The sequence below is a fragment of the Anabrus simplex genome, chromosome 10 (genome assembly GCF_040414725.1).
Source record: "Anabrus simplex isolate iqAnaSimp1 chromosome 10, ASM4041472v1, whole genome shotgun sequence".
Classification (NCBI taxonomy): Eukaryota; Metazoa; Arthropoda; class Insecta; order Orthoptera; family Tettigoniidae; genus Anabrus; species Anabrus simplex.
This window is the reverse complement of record NC_090274.1, coordinates 4,618,765-4,638,978: the sequence shown is the minus strand read 5'-3', so window position 1 is coordinate 4,638,978 and position 20,214 is coordinate 4,618,765. Positions and strand designations below refer to the sequence as shown.

The following is a 20,214-nucleotide window of genomic DNA, read 5'->3' as shown; positions in this document are numbered from 1 at the left end:
TTTTGATTTATGTATTTGTTTAAACTGATAACGATTCCAGGAGAATCATAAATTATGAATTTTATTATGGTCCGTATTGACAATTGATCACTATCAAAGGGTAGAGAAGGGTTCACCTATTCAATACCATTAGCTTGTATAGTGTCCTATGTAACTGGGACTAGTTTTGACCCCACATACATTGGGTCCTTCAGCCACGGTCCAATTGGAAACATACGCTCGCATACAATCAATAATTTTTAAAAAACCAGTCTGGTATGTGTCAATTTAAAATCCAAATATACAAAACATTGATGGAGTACGACAACACAATCAAAATTGAAAGGAAATGACACATCAAAAGTCAAAACTGCTGCGGTTGGTGCCGAACTATGTCGTCGCTCCTACAGCAACCAAACGTCTGGGAGTTGACATTCCCCATCTGTATAGATGAGCCACTTGATTTATAAATTATGTTTTGTTCAATAGTAATATGGGTAACGGTTTGTATGTAGCTTGAAGGGGAACATTCATACGTAGCTTGAATAAGTATTCCTTTTCATCAGATGTAGTGATTTGTTGTTTAATTTGGTTTGAAGTGAATGTCTGAAAAGAAAATATTTGATATAATATTATTCGATCGATTCCAAGAGAATCAAAACTAGTCTTCATTTATTAACGGTACATGTTGTATAAAGTGTTGAATGGTGGAACATCCCTCGACTGATTCCTTTCATATAAGTCAAACGTCAATACGGAAATGAACGTTATAAATTGATTGGATAACACTCGCTGCAAGCTGCATCAGTAAAGATTATGGACTTGGAATTAGTCTAGATTAGATTTTACGAAATGATACCGGTAGCATTTGTGAATTTTTTACCGGTTGGTCATCTTGTGGTTCAGTGATTGATTCTTCTTTTCTCACATTCTGGTGAGATTGCAGGTGCGACCGGTGTAGCACACGTGAGGTTGGCCCAATTTTACGGCCGGATGCCCTTCTTGACGCCAACCTTATGTGTAGGGATGTATTCACTATTCCAGATTTTCTGTGGTGATTGGTAGTGCTGTGTGTACCTGTATGAAGAGAAATGTGTTGAGACAAATACCCAGGGTCAGAGGATTAACCAGACACGATTAAAGTTCTCGACCCCACCGGGATTCGAACCTGATAGGTGCCCTCTAAATAAAGTAGGGTCTCGTCAGTCGTCGCTGATCATTAAGCTAAGAAGCGGGACTGGTGCGGTAATTGATTAAAAGGTCAGAAATGATATTACAGTAGGCTACCTTTATGTAAACATTCCCTTAAACGAATATTCTCGTAAACATCGCGTGTTCATTCTTTCGAACCTGTTGCCAATATCCATGTGGACGAAACATAGTAGGCCTACAATACGGTACCTACCATTTATTAGTTCTTTAGGTCGTGAATGCTACCGTAACTAACTGGTCAAAAATATTCTGTACGTTGATACAGTCCGGCTCTTAATCTCGTCTGACGCTGTCTGTATTATCAACGAACAAATCAGCAGTGTTTCTGATATACCTACGTACTTAAATCGCCGGATTATTTATAGTGTTAGCCACTTAAAGCTATTTCGATTTAAAAATTTCCTTCCTGAGTGGGGAACCGTTTTATTTTTGGCTTTCACTTAAAAATTTTTGAGGTGAGAGAGTTTCAGGTTGTAGGATGATAAGGTCGTACCCGGTAGTTTTGCATCTTTACCAATAACATTCAGCGATGTAATCAGTTTCAGTTCATAGAACCATTCTCATTCTCTTTGCATAGAACTACCGCAAAAGGCTCCTGGATTGAACCAAGGACCATGTAAGAAAGTATTGAATAATTCTTGATAGGAGTGGCATGTTTTTCATTCTTTATTGCTTTCGGGTATACCAGACATGTCACGTGACACGAGATCTGGTTCTAGTGTGAGGAAAGAACCACGTTGACTGATTTAAAGGTCATGGCAAGAGAAACTGTTAGTTCGACGCTAGGTAAGTTAAGATTTCTTCTTCTTTTATCTTGCTTTGTTGTCTTGGCTTCTTCTTTAATGCCCTGTAGTACAGGGTGAAAGTGAAATAATGGACCACTTGTGTAATGCTGTAAATTACGCGAGAACTATATTGTAGGAGGTTATGGTTGAGATATTTTTGACATTTGTGGAAGCAGACCGTTAAAATTCGTCCTTGCTTTAATTTTACAGTTATTCAAGGTTGACCGGCTCTCTTGAAGATATTCTGCTAAGGTACGTAGAATGACGCGGTTGACGTGGTATGTCAGGAATTTTATCATTAATTAATTATATTTTAAGTGAACTTTGGAATATCCTTTATCAACAACCTAATTGTGTTCTCATACTAATTGCATACCTATCCAAAATCGATTGATATTCGTTACTTACTTAAACATGGTTTGTTGCAGTCTTCAAACATTTCTTTCTCGCATATCATGTAAGTTTCGATAAATCTTTACTTGAAGGGGCCGTATATATATTAAAAAAATATACATATTTCCTTCCCAAATAACATTTGTGTAAATATATTTCAGTTAATTGGTAAGTATATTGATTGTGATAGGGCAAATATACCGTAATTCCGTATATATCCCCCCCCCACACACACACACACACAAAAATCAAATTACCGTACTGAAATTCTTGGCAGTCGAGGTATAGTACGCAAACCTTTTTTTGATCCCTGAGCTGCATAGTCCATTTATTACTTTCAAAAAGTATTTTAATTCTAATCAAGGTTGATTAACTGACTTCCTGTATATAACTCATACCGGATTTTTAAGCTTGAATTTTCAGAAAAAAAGGTGCAAGATAAAACACAAGTTAAGTCCATTATTCTCCTAGGTAACCTATCCTCCTCCATTCGCCTCACATGACCCCACCACCGAAGCCGGTTTATGTGTACAGCTTCATCCATCAAGTTCATTCCTAACTTAGACTTTATCTCCTCATTCCGAATACCATCCTGCCATTATTCCCACCTGTTTGTAAAGATAGTTTTGTCTAGGAGCTGACTTCCTCCTTACAGAATACTGTTGATCGCAACTAGGAGATCACTGCATTAGCTTTACAACACCTTGATTCAATCTCACTTATATTACCGTCCTGGGAGAACACCCAACCTAAATACTTGAAATTATCGACCTGTTCTAGCTTTGTATCACCAATCTGACATTCAGTTCTGTTGAATTTCTTACCTACTGACATCAGTTTAGTCTTCGAGAGGCTAATTTTCATACCATACTCATTGCACCTATTTTCAAGTTCCAAGATATTAGACTGCAGGCTTTCGGCACAATCTGCCATTAAGACCAAGTCGTCAGCATAGGCCAGACTGCTTATTTCATTTCCACTTAACTGAATCCCTCCCTGCCATTTTATACCTTTCAGCAGATGATCCATGTAAACTACAAACACCAAAGGTGAAAGATTACAGCCTTGTCTAACCCCTGTAAGTACCCTGAACCAAGAACTCATTCTACCATCAATTCTCACTGAAGCCCAATTGTCAACATAAATGATTTTGGTTGATTTTAATAATCTCCCTTTAATTCCATAGTCCCCCAGTATGGCGAACATCTTTTCCCTCAGTACCCTGTCATATGCTTTCTCTAGATCTACGAAACATAAACACAACTGCCAATTTCTCTTGTAGCATTTTTCAATTACCTGGCGCATACTGAAAATCTGATCCTGACAGCCTCTCTGTGGTCTGAAACCACACTGGTTTTCATCCAACATCCTCTCAACGACTGATCGCACCCTCCCTTCCAAGATGCCAGTGAATACTTTACCTGAGATACCTCGATAGTTGTTGCAATCCTTCCTGTTCCCTTGCTTATAGATAGGCGCAATTACTGCTTTGTCCAGTCTGAAGGTACCTTACCAACACTCCATGCTAATTTTTCTACTCTATGAAGCCATTTCATCCCTGCCTTCCCACTATACTTCACCATTTCAGGTCTAATTTCATCTATTCCTGCTGCTTTATGACAATATGACAATAGAGTTTATTTGCCATCCTGTGTAAATTCGCTAACATCATTTTCCTCCTGCCTATGAGCTTGGCTGTTCGCAACACCACCAGGATGATTTCCTTTTACATTGAGGTGATGTTCAAAATATTCCCTCCACCTCTCCAGTGATTCCCTGGGATCTATTACGAGTTCACCTGAATTACTCAAAACACTGTTCATTTCCTTTTTCCCTCCCTTCCTAAGATTCTTTATTACTGTCCAGAAAGGTTTCCCTGCTGCTTGACCTAGCCTTTCCAGGTTATTACCAAAATCTTTCCAAGACTTCTTTTTGGATTCAACGACTATTTGTTTTGCTCTGTTTCTTTCATCTACGTACAAAGTCCTGTCTGCCTCGGCCCTTATTTGGAGCCATTTCTGATAAGCCTTCTTTTTGCGTTTACAAGCTGCTCTCATTTCATCATTCCACCAAGATGTCGCCTTTTCCCATCTTTACACACAGTTGTTCCTAGGCATTCCGTTGCTGTTTCTACTACAGCATCCCTGTATGCCACCCATTCACTTTCTATATCCTGAACCTGCTTACTGTCTACTGTTCAAAACTTCTCACTAATCATATCCATGTACTTCTAATTTCCTCGTCCTGGAGATTTTCTACCCTTATTCGTTTGCAGACAGATTTCACTTTCTCTACCCTAGGTCTAGAGACTTAGTTCATTACAGATCAGATAGTGGTCTGTATCATCGAAAAATCCCCGGAAAACTCATACATTCCTAACAGATTTCCTGAATTCGAAGTCGGTTAAGATAGGGTCTATTATGGATCTGGTACCCCTAGCCTCCCATATGTAGCGGTGAATAGCCTTATGCTTGAAGAATGCATTCGTAACTGCTAAACCTATACTAGCACAGAAGTCCAGCAAATGCTTCCCATTCCCATTATCTTCCATATCTTCCCCACATTTACCAAACTCCCTTTCGTATCCTTCAGTTCTATTCCCAACTCTCGCATTGAAATCGCCCATTAGCACTATTCTATCCTTGCTGTTGACCCTGACCATGATGTCACTCAATGCTTCATAAAACTTGTCAACTTCATTCTCATCTGCACCCTCACACACGGAGACAATTCTTGTCCTAATTCCTCCAACTGACAAATCTACCCACATCATTCGCTCATTTATGTGCCTAACAGAAACTATCTTGCATGCAATGGTATTCCTGATAAAAAGCCCTACCCCAGACTCTGCCCTTCCCTTTCTAACACCCGTCAAGTACACCTTATAATCTCCTATCTCTTCCTCGTTATCTCCCCTTACCCAAATATCACTTACGCCTAGCACATCCAGATGGATCCTCTTTGCTGACTCGGCCAGTTCTACCTTCTTTCTTCCATAAGCCCCATTAATATTGATAGCTCCCCATCGAATTCCATTTCGTTCGCCAAGTTGTTTCCAAGGAATCCCTCGCCTGTCAAATGGGAGTGGGACTCCGTTACTCCCATAGGTCCGAGGCTTGCTTAAAATGTTCTGAGCTCGGTAAATTCATGAAGCAGGATGCTACCCTACTTGCACATAGTCCAAGTGAGGATCTCTCCTCTAACGGGTTATGGACCACCGGTGAATTGTATAGTCCTAGCCGCCTGAGCACAAGGAGGGCCATGACTCAGAATGTGTCCAAGATGCCCACTTCTATTCCATGGCAACTCTCAGGACCACTTACTAGGCCACTCAGCCGTTGCCCATGGTTCACAAACTAGGACGTGACTACAGTAACCCACACCATATTCTAAATATTTATTGTAGAACAGAAATTATTCTCGGAATTTCCATTTAATTCTCCCTTCCATGTTACTGGAATTTTAGGAGCATGTAGAAATAATTTAGACGCCCAGGAGTATAGGTGTCCGTTTATTTTCACCCCTGCCGTATATTGAAATTGCAGCCAGTTCAACTGCGTCCTATTCCATCCAGCTCAATAGGCCAGGAAGTACCCTAGGATCGAAAATTACCTACCTGCTGTGACTAAGAAAAAGTCAGGATTACGGGAAACAGTTCAACCTTTTAGCTGAGAGCAGGCATGCGTGCCGTTGTATTTATACTGACAACAGATGCTGTTAATAATGAAAATGTAAAATCTATTTGTCATAAATTAGTATTGAATGCGTGCTTCGCCAATGGTTACTTAGAGGTTATTTATAAAATACTTGCAGGTTAAAGAGTAAAAGAGCCATAGTACTAAAGAATTAACATTTCATATATAAATATCTTTGAGTGTACATCAAGCAGTGTAAATATTGTGTTTCTGTGCTGCTGACATACCTGCCAATTAAAAGTGCAGTTTTGCTTTCACTTACTTGTACCAGGCTTCTCTCTTTAATTTTTTCTTGTTTCAACAGTATGAAGGTTGTGATGATAAGGGAGGTTTTCCTTTTCCCACCCTTCATGTCCTTCTCTTTCAGTCACCACTGATCTGTCTTTAAGGCTCTCGCAGGACGGCAGAGTCCCTATAACTTGTTCACCTTGTATTTTCTTAAATTATTTCCAAGAAGTTGGCAATTTATTGAACATCTCCCTTGGTAAATTTTTCCATCTCTAATTCCTCTTGCCCATGCGGTTAGGGGCGTGCATCTGTGAGCTTGCACCCGGGAGATAGTGGGTTCGAATCCCACTGTTGGCAGCCCTGAAGATGGTTTTCCATGATTTCCCATTTTCACACCAGACAAATGTTGGGGCTGTACCTTAATTAAGGCCACGGCCGCTTCCTTCCTACTCCTAGCTCTTTCATATCGCATCGTCGCCATACGACCTGTCTGTGTTGGTGCGACGTAAAGCCACTAGCAAAAAAAACAAACCGAATTCCTCTTCGTATAAAAGAATACTTGGCTCAATGTGTCCTCTAGAATTCTTGCTTTATTCTTCATACTTTTAAAAACTCCATTCAAGCTTATTCGTCTACTAATAGTCTCCTTACTCCCAAGTCACAGCACTTTTGTAACACTGCTCTTTTTTTCATAAATCACACAAAACAATGCATGCTGCTTTCCTTTGGATCTTTTCCAGTTTGAGGATTTAGCACTGACTTAAACATCCTTACTACAACTCTTGAATATCCTCGGTAACCTTTATTTACAACCTCGTTAATCAAGATCTTTCCTTTTATTAACACCCAAGTATTTAGAGTGATCCCTGTGAGGAACTTTCATATCATCAACACAATAATTAAAACAGAAAGGATGTTTCCTCTTAGTGAAACTTACAGCCTGACTTTTTATTGTGTGTACCATCATACCATTGTCTGCTCTCCATCTTGCAACAGTGTCAAGGTCTTTTTGTAGGCACTCGCGATCCTGTAACTTATTTATTACTTCATTCAGTAATGTATAACATTATCTGAAAAAAGCCTTGTCTGTTATTCCAGTCCTTTACTTGTATAATTTATATATATAAGAAAACATAAAAGTCCATTAATTGTGCCTTGCAGAACCCTCCTCTTCAGTCAATCAATCTAGAGAGAAAAACACCATTTTTGCATTACTTCTTTTGTTTATTCCAGTAATGCCCAGTATCAATACACCAAATTAATTAAATAGTACGAAATATCATAATCCCCTAGATACATTTTAGATGCTCAGTTTTACTCTTAATTCATCCTCAGCTTTAAAATTCTTAGGTTTCTCTTTTGTCTTCTGTTCCTTGTTAGTATAGTGTATGTTTATGAAATGTTAAAAGTATTATTGTAACCTCCTAGATGTTTAGTTTTTAATCTTATTCTTATATCCTCAGTAGGAAAATGTATCTTACGCTATTTATGTATTCTTTTATTAGATTTTGTATGTTAGGTGATACATTTAAGTTAAAGTGGCAGTTACAGCCAAAGGGACCTCTGGTCCTACTTGTAATTAACTTTAAATAAATATATTTCTATTTCTATTTTGTACTTGTCATTGTATGGACTCCTGAAGGTTTAAATCACTGACAGTCTTAACATACTCTGTTATAGGTGCACTCACTCGTTTTTGCTTCTAGAAAGGACATCTACACTAACTGAAGAGACTATTTTTCGATACATGTAGCAATTGAGGCTTTCACGGCCGGCGTTACAATTCATGTCAGCGTTTTCCGGGCTTGTAGGCCGTGGTCCAGGAGCGAGTGAATGTCCCGACGTTTCACCGAAGACTGCGTTCGGCATTGTCAAAGGTGATATACTAACAATTTTTTGGTTATTTTGATCCACCTTTTCAATACAAATTACAGTTTGTGTTGCTAAGTTGTAATGTTACAACACTAATTTACCGGGACATGTTTCGCTTTTATTCACAAGCATCATCAGCCTATACAATTGCCTCAAGGTTTGTCATTTTTGGTTTGTTGTTACAAATTTCATTACATTGAATGTAAATCTAATTTCAGTGATAACAATATTTAAAACAAGAATAATATACACATTATGACAATATGATCTGCAATGTTAAAATGGATTAACTCTTAATTCTAAAACACATTGACATCCAAAACACAGTTTTTAATTTGGCTAAAAATTGTTTGCAATGTTAAAATAAAATTGATTCAACTATAATTTGGCATTAAAATTTGAGTCATAAATATAATATAAATATTGGATGTTAATATATAGGAGCCATAGTTTCTGAAGTGTGTTGGTTTCTAGAATCCAGTATTGCGAATTATAGTTAAGAATTGTGCTCTCTATATAATGTTATTTAAAAAGACTGTAGTTTTGCATTATGCGTGATTAGTCATGATGATAATCTAGAATTGAAGTCTTGAGTTCGTTGGAAAATGGCTTCTAGATTTGATGAGGCTTGCTGCTGCAGTATGGCAATTTGATCAGAGGAAGTATTGACATATTTAATTCTTGTTTGTAGCGACCAGACTCTCAGTTGGAAGTTGATTGTTTTGATGTAAGTTGTGGTTAAAAGGGGCTGCAATCCAAATTTTGAGTACTGGTATCTGATTATGTTTCTTTTGATTTATGGAATGGAAGAAGCATCCCTTTGTCTGCTGCTACAGAATCTTGTGGACCTTATTGCGTTACTGTGACTATTGTCTGTTGTGGCTTGTTTCGCTTTTATTCACAAGCATCATCAGCCTATACAATTGCCTCAAGGTTTGTCATTTTTGGTTTGTTGTTACAAATTTCATTACATTGAATGTAAATCTAATTTCAGTGATAACAATATTTAAAACAAGAATAATATACACATTATGACAATATGATCTGCAATGTTAAAATGGCTTGCCACAACAGACAATAGTCACAGTAACGCAATAAGGCCCACAAGATTCTGTAGCAGCAGACAAAGGGATGCTTCTTCCATTCCATAAATCGAAAGAAACATAATCAGATACCAGTACTCAAAATTTAGATTGAAGCCCCTTTTAACCATAACTTACATCAAAACAATCAACTTCCAACGGAGAGTCTGGTCGCTACAAACAAGAATTAAATATGTCAATACTTCCTCTGATCAAATTGCCAAACTGCAGCAGCAAGCCTCATCAAATCTAGAAGCCATTTTCCAACGAACTCAAGACTTCAATTCTAGATTATCATCATGACTAATCACGCATAATGCAAAACTACAGTCTTTTTAAATAACATTATTTAGAGAGCACAATTCTTAACTATAATTCGCAATACTGGATTCTAGAAACCAACACACTTCAGAAACTATGGCTCCTATATATTAACATCCAATATTTATATTATATTTATGACTCAAATTTTAATGCCAAATTATAGTTGAATCAATTTTATTTTAACATTGCAAACAATTTTTAGCCAAATTAAAAACTGTGTTTTGGATGTCAATGTGTTTTAGAATTATGAGTTAATCCATTTTAACATTGCAGATCATATTGTCATAATGTGTATATTATTCTTGTTTTAAATATTGTTATCACTGAAATTAGATTTACATTCAATGTAATGAAATTTGTAACAACAAACCAAAAATGACAAACCTTGAGGCAATTGTATAGGCTGATGATGCTTGTGAATAAAAGCGAAACATGTCCCGGTAAATTAGTGTTGTAACATTACAACTTAGCAACACAAACTGTAATTTGTATTGAAAAGGTGGATCAAAATAACCAACAAATTGTTAGTATATCATAGCATAGTTCAATACGGGTCTAATAATGAGATTAGTTACATGTAATTGTCAAGGGTTCTGACTGACTTCGATAGCAGCAAAGCTCTCAGTGGAATGAAGTGCTGTGTAATTCCACCTACTTATATAGTGCAGGATACGGTTCGCCGCTCGCCTATTGGCCGCTATGGTGAGGTGCGGTCGCTGATTGGCTGTTCTTCGGCCAATGGTTGAAGCGTTAGGGAGCCCGATGTACACTACGTACCTCTACGGCCCATCGTGAGTGCTATTGGATCACCGAACTACGATATTGCTAAACATCTGGCCACCTTACTACAACCGTACATCGGTGGCACACAGTCGTACGTCAGAGACTCAGGCCACTTCATAGAAAAACTGAATAACATCCAGCTAGAAGCCGAAGACCTGCTTGTCAGCTTTGACGTGGTCTCGCTCTTCACTAAGGTACCTGTGAATGAGGCCATGGACCACATCGCTCGGATTTTTCCCAAGGACATTACCAACTTGTTCAACCACTGCCTCACGACAAGCTATTTTCTGTGGAATGGCAATTTCTATGAACAAGTGGACAGTCCTCCGAGTCCGGTGATAGCAAATTTCTATATGGAAAGGTTCGAAGAAAAAGCACTCCAGACCGCACCGCTGAAACCTAAGGTGTGGCTGCGCTTCGTAGATGACACCTTTGTGATCTGGAGCCATGGAAAGGAAAAACTACAGCTGTTTCTACAGCATCTGAATGGTATTAACAACAGTATTCAGTTCACTATGGAGACAGAAAACGAGGGAAAGCTCCCTTTCCTCGATGTTCTGGTAATGAAGACTTCAGATTTAAACTTGGGACACACAGTATACCGCAAGCCGACCCACACAGACCGCTATCTTCAGAAGACGTCCAACCACCACCCACGACAAAAATACGGAGTGATTAAGACGCTAGTCGACCGTGCTAAGAGAATTTGTCAACCTCAGCACTTAAACGAAGAACTCAGCCACCTCAACAGGGCCCTACTCACTAACGGGTACAGCCCTAAAGATATTCAGCGAGCACTCCATCCCAGACGTCCAACAACCAAGAAAAAAGAAGAGGAGCGGATGGCAGCTAGAACCTTTCTGCCGTATATCGAGAAAGTAACTGACAGAATAGGGAGGCTACTGGAGTCCCATGGGGTTAAAACCATATACAGGCCGACGAAGAAAATCCAGGAACTGCTTAGGTCTTCCAAAGACAAGCGCCATCCTCTCTCCACAGCAGGTGTCTACAAGATCCCGTGCAGCTGCGGCCAGGTATACATAGGGACTACCAAACGCAGCATCGCCACACGACTGAAGGAGCATAACAGACATAGCCGGCTGGGACAGACAGACAGATCATCAGTCGCTGAACACTCGCTGCTAGCAGGCCATGACATACAGTACAACAACACCGAAGTACTGTCAACTACTGTGTCTTATCACGCCTGGCTACAGAGGGAAGCCATTGAAATCCTAAAGCATACCAACAGCTTCAACCGTAAGGAGGAATCTCAACGGGTAAACAAAGCCTGGTTTCCAGTCTTGAAAGCTCTAACCCTGAAGGACACGACAGCCGCGGCAGACCAGAAGAATGCAACGGGTGATCGGCTGCCTGTCTCCGCCAAGGCAGGTTAGTGTACATCGGGCTCCCTAACGCTTCAACCATTGGCCGAAGAACAGCCAATCAGCGACCGCCCCTCACCATAGCGGCCAATAGGCGAGGAGCGTACCATATCCTGCACTATATAAGTAGGTCGAATTACACAGCACTTCATTCCACTGAGAGCTTTGCTGCTATCGAAGTCAGTCGGAACCCTTGACAATGCCGAACGCAGTCTTCGGTGAAATGTCGGGACATTCACTCGCTCCTGGACCACGGCCTACAAGCCCGGAAAACGCTGACATGGATTATTTTTCGATACGTTTCGAAAAGCACCTGTTGAACTTGCATATATAATACTTATTCATTTATAATCATGTGTAATCCTGTTTATGTTGTGTAGGTGCTGCTTGTTGGAAAGTAAAGACTGAAGAAATGGCTAACAGGAGAATCTCTCTTTATGGTGATGAGGAACCTCTGTACAACCCTGAACTTTTGAAGCAATTGGATTTTAGCAAGTTCTCTGGTGTACTGAATCCTCCCGTATCTGTCATGCAACCTGGCGATCAGCTCCGTGTTCGTCCTCTTTGCCCTGCTGATTACGATAGAGGATTTCTCGAGTTGCTCGAGCAACTGACGACTGTGGGGAATGTATCCAAGGAGCAGTTCCTCAAACGGTTTGCAGCAATGAAGGCTGCCGAGGGTACGTATTACGTGACTGTCGTGGAAGACTCGTTACGCAACAGGGTTGTGGCAGCCGCAACCCTGGTGGTCGAACAGAAGTTTGTTCATAACGCTGGTGTGAGAGGTTTCCTAGAAGATGTTGTGGTCAACAACACTTATCGTGGGAAGCAGCTAGGGAAGTTGATCGTCGCTACTGTCGGTTTACTGGCAGAGTATCTCAAGTGCTACAAAATCACCTTGACTTGTAAAGACAATCTTATTCCCTTCTACAAGAGTCTAGGATATGTTTTGGAAGCTGGCAATGGAAACTATATGCAGATGAGATTTGAACAGAAGAAAGCAATCGATGCTAAACTTTAAGTATCATTTGCCTTTCTGGTGTCACATTCAGCAAAATGTCCAAAATGGAATACATGACTTCTAAATTATCTTATCACAACCAGATAAATTTCTTTAATTCCATTCCTCAAATTAAAATTCATATTAGCTTTCTTGACGTCTCGTATTTAAAATTTAACTTTTATCTTGCATTACTTTTACGACTTCAGACCTATCACTCACTCCTAAATGATGCATTTAGGTCTATAAACTTATATGGGGGCAGATAAAAGCAGTATGCACAATTTAGGACAAATAATTGTTCATGATTTATTATTATTATTATTATTATTATTATTATTATTATTATTATTATAAATTATAACAATAAAACTAAAGTGCAGCTCCTTGGTTGAATGTTCAGCATACTGGTCTTCGGTTCAGAGGGCCATGGGTTTTAACCGTGTTGAGTTAATTCTTCCAGCTTGGGACTGGGTGTGTGTTTCTTTTAGTTCACATCTTCATTTGCATACAACACATCACACTACAAACCACCACAGAAACAGGCATCCCTCTATTTAGAATTTAGGTCGTAATCCACATTAGTCCTGACCCAGTGTGGTTGGGAAAAGGCCAGGCAGGAAGCAGAAGAGGAGAACTATAAAATTCAACCAATATTCTGATAGTTGTGCATAGGAACATTGTTCACAGGTAGTCATTAGCACTGTACACAATGTTGTAGTCAGTCTGAACATCTACTTCATCATCATAATCGTCCATTTTCCTCATCCAATATAAGAAAGACAATAGTATGATCCAGGCCATACCAAATGTTTTTAATTCTAGGAGCCAGTTAATTTTTTTAGTATTCACATTGTTAATATACTGGCGTCAGTCTTCTGAAAAATAAAACGTGACGGTAATAGCAATAGGTATTGTGATTTTATAGTTTTATACACCGCAACAGATTACCACAAAATGTAAAGACACTGAACTAAGACATGCCACTATGAAACTAGCCAATTGTTGCCTACTTATATTTTGATACTGTTCTAAGAAACTTGTAAATTGTAAAATGTAAATAACAAAGTGAATATTATCAACAACAACAAGTTGCACATTTCCTTTGTATGTATTAGTCTGACTTAATGTTTAAGCTTTAAGTAATTAATCCTTTATCTGTCTCAAAAAATTATGATACTCGGAACAACATACGGAACTAAATTCCATGAGAGTACGTTGTATTTCACTTTACAAAAACAGCTCTTGTTAAAATAATAAATTTAATAGTAAAAGAGATTATATTTGTTATAGTAAAGGAACATCGCAGGATATTCATGTCATTTACGTGAGAAGATTATTTGAGATTATTTCTATGTCAGTTATACTTTCTTCACGAGAAAGACACGATGACAAAACAGAGGCACGCCATCAAACGGCCCCCACACTGGCAACTCTCTGAGGAATATGCTTCAGAGATTTGGGTATGAAACAACCTCCCTACAGCCTAGATCTCTCCCCTTGGAGCTGAAGAAAGACATTTGTGGATGTAGGTTTGCATCGAATGATGATGTGTGAGATTGGGTACATATAAGGTTCTGACAACAGTCGACTGGGTACATATAAGGTTCTGTCAACAGTCTGCCAGCTTTTTCAAAAATGGGATTGACCCTCTCATCACCCAGAGGCATTTACTTTTGAAATAAATCTTCCAGTCTACTTAATGGCAGGTGACTGGTTTTCTTTTGACTGCTCATTATAGAAAAATTAAAACCAAGACTGTATAAATGTGTGAAATGTGAACATTATCTGTGTTGTCATTGGCTGGGCTGATTACAATATATCTTGTATCATATCTGGCCACAGGGCTGCCAAATTCAGTGAAAACTAACACACAGTTTGAAGAAATATTGTGACGTGTACTGACCAGTAGTCTTGTCATTTGCCACACCTAACTAAATGAGACCATACAGTCATGGACAAATTATTATGGATTGCAAGTTAATTTTTGTTTCAAAGTTACTATTCTAATAAAAATGCTGGATGTTATCTTTGAATTTACTGTAAGAAGATGACTATGTAAAACCTCAGGGTGCATTCATTGTGTCCAGCACATTAATTACCAGTAATAGTTTGATCACCTGTGGCATTTAAACAAATCCTTGACTCCACTTGGCAAGCTGTCAATGAAGCTCCTTATCTTGCTGCCCAATCTCTGATAGCCTCTCTTTGAGAACTGAAGTGTATTTTGTTCTTCAAAATGCTCCAGATCCCCAGTGGGGTTCATATCTGGACTATTTCTTCCAGGCTGTGAAAGGATTTTCAAAAGATACTTTTACCATTTTAGCTGTATGGAAATGGACAGAGTCCTGTTGGAAAAATATTTCACCATTAGGAAACATCTCTGAAAGCTGTGGTTTAAGGCCTCTTTGAAGGACATGAATGGATTTTTTCCCATTCATCATGTTATCCACAGTTTAAAGGCAACCTGTTCCAGCAGCTGAAATACCATGAACAATTTCGGATACTTAACAGTTAGGACGATCCATTCCTTCTTGAATTCTTCCCCAGGTCTTCTACACACATGTTGAACACGTTCTGCCAAACACCACCTGTAGGAATAAACAATACATTTGAAAAGTTTCATCGAACTCCAGAAATAATTAATAAATCGATCTAAATCGTTTCGGAAGAAATTCGGATTACCACAATCTTTATGAGACTAAATTGTCACAGTGGTGCTGAAAAATCGCGCCAAATCACCTACATAATGAAAATTTGAACATTGTAAAAAAAAAAAACAGTATTTTAACAGTATACTGAATCCGATGGGAGACAGTTTTCAAATAAAACAAAATGACAAATACACTATATCATTTACTGTTATAATTAATTGTAATCACCTTCTTCCAGTCTTCTGCAGTCCAATCTTTGCATAAATTCACCCTTTCCGGTCTTGTTTTAAAAATCATGTTCAGAGTCAACTTGGGCTGCTGATGATGACATCCTGCTTGCAGCCCATCTTCAAAGAGATATCTTCTTACTGTTGGAGCTCTCTATCTTTAATTCCGACCTCTTCCCTATATTGGCTCAATTTGATTTGTGACGGTTTAAAGATTTTTAACAATGAAAATCCACCAATCCCTTCTCAAATTAAACTAAACGGCATAGGTTAATATTTGTGCTGTCCAGCATAAAAACCAAGTTGTAGATTAATATTTAAAAAGTACAGACGGGAAAACTATTTTATTGATAACCGTCTTGAGAAAATAAACTAATTGTGAAAGAGTTACTGACATCAGTTGAGTGGTTTCGAAGATTAGCCCCAACACAAACCTTTTCCCTTTGGAATATTAATAGTCATGTGACATCAGAAGGGAGACTGGTGTGTAAACCTTGAAACTTGCATCACATTACAGCTGTTTTTATTTAAAAGTGCATTTCTTTATCGCTTACTGTAATGTTCCATTTGTTTCTGTAATTTTTATTCCAGTCTAGTTTGACCATTCCAGGAAATTGTTAGTCCTCATCTAGCTTCTTTTGTCAACATCCTATACTGGCCTCTTATTCTGAAATGGCACAACACAGGGCATTTCATGTGTTATGGTACACAGCGTTTCTGCCTTCCTCACTTACAAGAACTCTATAAATGCCACTTAATCTACAGTTACAACTTACCCAATCACAGGAGGTGCTGGAAATGTTCTCCCAACAATGCTGTACAATGTATTAGCCACCATAATGCAATATGGCAGACTACATTGAAGTAATCACAGCTGTGCTCTGATCATTTTAGGGTTTTCATAAGTTTGTGTGAAAAAAAGAGAGAGAGACATTTGGTGACACAAACTTTTACAGAATCTTTTTAACAGTATTTCAGGGGACTTGAGGACACTATTTAGGTAAACCTGTTGTATTTGTATGAAGATTTTTTCTCTCAACTCGCCTACAGTTATTTTGTTTAATGAATTAGGGGTTTTGTTTTAATATTTTTCTATTTTATTATAGTTTCATAATTCAAATTTAAGATCTATTTGATAGATTTCTTAAGGGTTTTTCCCCCCAGATAATGTACAAATTTTTCTGTTTCTTTAAATATTATGCTGTGAATAAGGAAGCGTGAGAAAACTCCTGTTATAACACACGAGGATAATTCATGTGGAGTTCCTGCCCGTAGTGGAGCTTGTCTCTGAAAACATTTTGAGCAAGAAGAGTCCTATAGGTCTAATTTTATGTCTCGGTCTCAGTTTCTACCTCGCTGTTGTGAACGTTAGGCGACAATATCTTTCCACCACTGTCGGTCATTTGCCAAGGGTTCCTGCTGTGTTCAAAGATAGCCCATCAAGGTTGGGATTGTTGTGAAAGTTTGCTGACAGGTGTTCCGTGGTCAGACTCTGATCCATGTGGCTTGTGGAAGGACCCAGAACGTGGCTTCACAGGTGAACGATGTCGGTGGGTACCTAGAACATTGTCAGACAACTTGAGTTGACAGCAAATAACGATGATTTGTAAGCTCATTTTTAATTGAAGCCATATTTTCCTGTTAAGTGTAACTTTAATTTCTCCAGTCTGTCAAACATTATAACAACTACAACCCCATAACATACCAGTAAAAAACACATTAATAAAGAATAAAAAGCAAAAAAAAAAGGATTGTGTAATGGTGAGTTTATTATTCTTTGTGTAATAATTTAGTTATTTATTTCAGATATGTTACAAGGTTGTAGTTGTTACATTTAGTGTTGACAGGCTGGAGAACTTAAGTTACAAGCTAGGCATGCCACTGCTCCGCAAGGAGCAACTTCCCACACCATCCGACGCATACTCGCCATGATTGTAATTAAATCATTGTTTACAAAGACTATGCCATAATTATTGTTTCAAACGTGTGAGAAGCACATGGCGGCAAGGAAGAAAAACAGCACAGATCGCATGAAAACAAACCAACCTAGAGTTGGCAGATTTGATCCTCACTCTGTCTGGTGGTATTTCAAGGTAGCCAGATATGCCAGCCTCGTGTCAGTAGATTTACTGGCATGTAAAAGAACTCCTGTGGGACAAAGTTCTGGCACCTTGGTGTCTCTGAAAACTGAAAGAGTAGTCAGTAGATTTAAGAGCTAATAACATCATTAAACAAGGCATCTGGTGAAATATTTAGAAACCACTTGCTGCTTTTTCCATAAATCATGTGACGCATGTTACCATCTCTCCTACACAATGGCTTGTCGGCACTCTAATGGTATTTGAACAATTCACTCAATGACATGGTACTCCACACATTAGGGCAACTCCATGTGAATTCTCCTATGTAATTAACCTCGTTGTTGAACTTGAGTCTGTTGCGTGAGGAGCAGAAGCTCCTGATTTTAGAATAAGTCCTGTTTAGTAAGTAAGTGATATTGTTCCTTTGTCTCATGGAGGCTTGTAAGATAACTCGTGAATGTACAAGAAGAGGTTGTTTTATAAAATGTAAGGATAACTTATTGCTGTAGGTTTGACCTACCGAAATTTACTGTGGTCTTGGCAGATAATTTTTTTTTCACTATGGTTGTGATCAGTATTGTATTGAAGTGGCTGGTAATAAAAATGTTCCTGTAATGAAGAGAACTGTAATCATTTTAATTTCTACTTGTCTTCACCCTGCCTTGCGCACAACCATATGCAAAACTGTAATCATTTTAATTTCTACTTGTCTTCACCCTGTCTTGCGCACAACCATATGCAAGGTCATTACTGTAATATCACTTACTAAGTGCACTATTATGTACTTCCCTTCAAGAATTTATGCAAAAAACTGACTCCACACTTCACTTTAGATTTCATGTGCCGTGAGTAACCAGTTCCACCTAAAAGTGGTTAACATTGCAGTGGTCTCTTGAACTAGTGTTGTTTACTAAATTACTACAGTAATACATCCATATCAAGTAGCTGTAATCAGTGAGAAAATAAAATGGATCTATATTTTTTTTATTTTTAGAATATGTGATTCTCTTTTGTAAGCTTTACAATTTGCTTTATATCGCACCGACACAGATAGGTCTTATGATGACAATAGGATAGGAGTGGGGAGGAAGCAGCCATGGCACCCCCAGCATTTGCTTAGTGTAAAAATGGGAAACCATGTAAAACCCTCTTCAGGGTTGCTGACACTGGGGTTTGAACTTGCTATTTCCTGAACGCAAGCTCACAATTGCGCGACCCTAACCACTAAGCCACTTGCTCAGTTTTGTAAGCTTTCAATTGATACATACATACATACCAATTGGTTCACCAGCCCCTTATTTTCTTGGAGACCGGCAACACAACAGCCCCTTATTTTCTTGGAGTCAGGCAACACAACAGCCCCTTATTTTCTTGGAGACCGGCAACACAACAGCCCCTTATTTTCTTGGAGACCGGCAACACAACAGCCCCTTAGTTTTTTAAAGACATGCAACACAACAGCCCCTTATTTTCTTGGAGACAGGCAACACAACAGCCCCTTAGCTTTTTGGAGACAGGCAACACAACAGCCCCTTAGTTTTTTGGAGACAGGCAACACAAATAATGCATATAATCCAAAAATCCTTAGAATTTAGTTTTATGAACACCAAATAACTTGAAATTCTCCTTATGGTCAATAAGGCTGTACCCTACCTGTGTGTCATCATGCACATTTCCGTGCAATATACTACGGACCATTCTGCAAACTTGATTTATTGCGCCTTGGAATAACACAAGTACACATAATACGATCGAATTAATAGGTCATACCACGTGCTCTGTAATGTAACAAAGTTAAATGAATACTGCAAACCTTCATTGAAGACTTTGACACGTATGTTAAGTTTCGAGTTGGAATGGCCGTAGCAAGCATCATGTATGCTGACTTTGTGGCTGAATCAGTTAAGGGCTGGAGCAGATGTCGTAAGTACCGCCAGTATAGTGGTTCGAATCCAGCATAAGGCAAATTTTTTAATGCAGGGGTGTCTCATTTCAGCAGGGATACATTCATAATCAATATTTTTTTGCTGTTTGTTTTAAGATGTGCACTCTGATTTGGCGTCTTTCCTCCAAGGATGGGTGAGGGAAGGATTAGGAAGGAAATCTGCCTTGGTTTTCTTATTAAGGTACCATCCCGGCATTAGCCTGGTGGTGAAAATGGGAGACGAGGAAAACCATTTTCAGGATGGGCAGGATGGGATACGAATCCACAACCTACCTAATCTAATGCAGACAAATAATAATCCACACCTAGCAGGTCACATCACAGCACTTGCTCATTTCCTCACGATGTTCGAGAGTGAGTCAATAATTAAGTTGCAAACGTGTGTGCCTTATACCCTTTGAAATTACGCATGCAAGTTTTGCCAGCATATGTATGCTTGTCGTATGACATCTCGCAGGCACTCAGTCAGTCAGAGGCTGTTAGTGCACAATGGCACATGTGTTGCATGGCTGTACACGAGAAGAACAGCGTGCAGTTGTGCGTTTTTTGTGGGCCGAAGAACTGTCCAC

The 20,214-nt window shown here is 38.8% G+C and overlaps 1 protein-coding gene across 3 annotated transcripts; it reads left to right on the top strand.

Moving 5' to 3' along the window:
* Positions 1–1,776: 1,776 nt before the first annotated feature.
* On the top strand, positions 1,777–19,050 carry Gnpnat (glucosamine 6-phosphate N-acetyltransferase). Of its 3 annotated transcripts, none has more exons than XM_067154591.2 (3): positions 1,777–1,977; positions 2,187–2,228; positions 12,119–19,049. In XM_067154591.2, exon 3 carries the CDS (start codon positions 12,151–12,153, stop codon positions 12,757–12,759), a length of 609 nt encoding a protein of 202 aa, XP_067010692.1. In that variant the 5' UTR covers positions 1,777–1,977; positions 2,187–2,228; positions 12,119–12,150; the 3' UTR covers positions 12,760–19,049. The 3 variants fall into 3 exon arrangements, 2 of the variants coding, with proteins under 2 accessions (XP_067010692.1, XP_067010691.1); XR_011018782.1 differs by lacking the exons at positions 1,777–1,977; positions 2,187–2,228 and adding an exon at positions 2,311–2,433 and having other exon boundaries at positions 12,119–14,312; positions 14,345–19,050; XM_067154590.2 differs by lacking the exons at positions 1,777–1,977; positions 2,187–2,228 and adding an exon at positions 2,311–2,433 and having other exon boundaries at positions 12,119–19,050.
* The last annotated feature ends 1,164 nt before the right edge of the window (positions 19,051–20,214 follow it).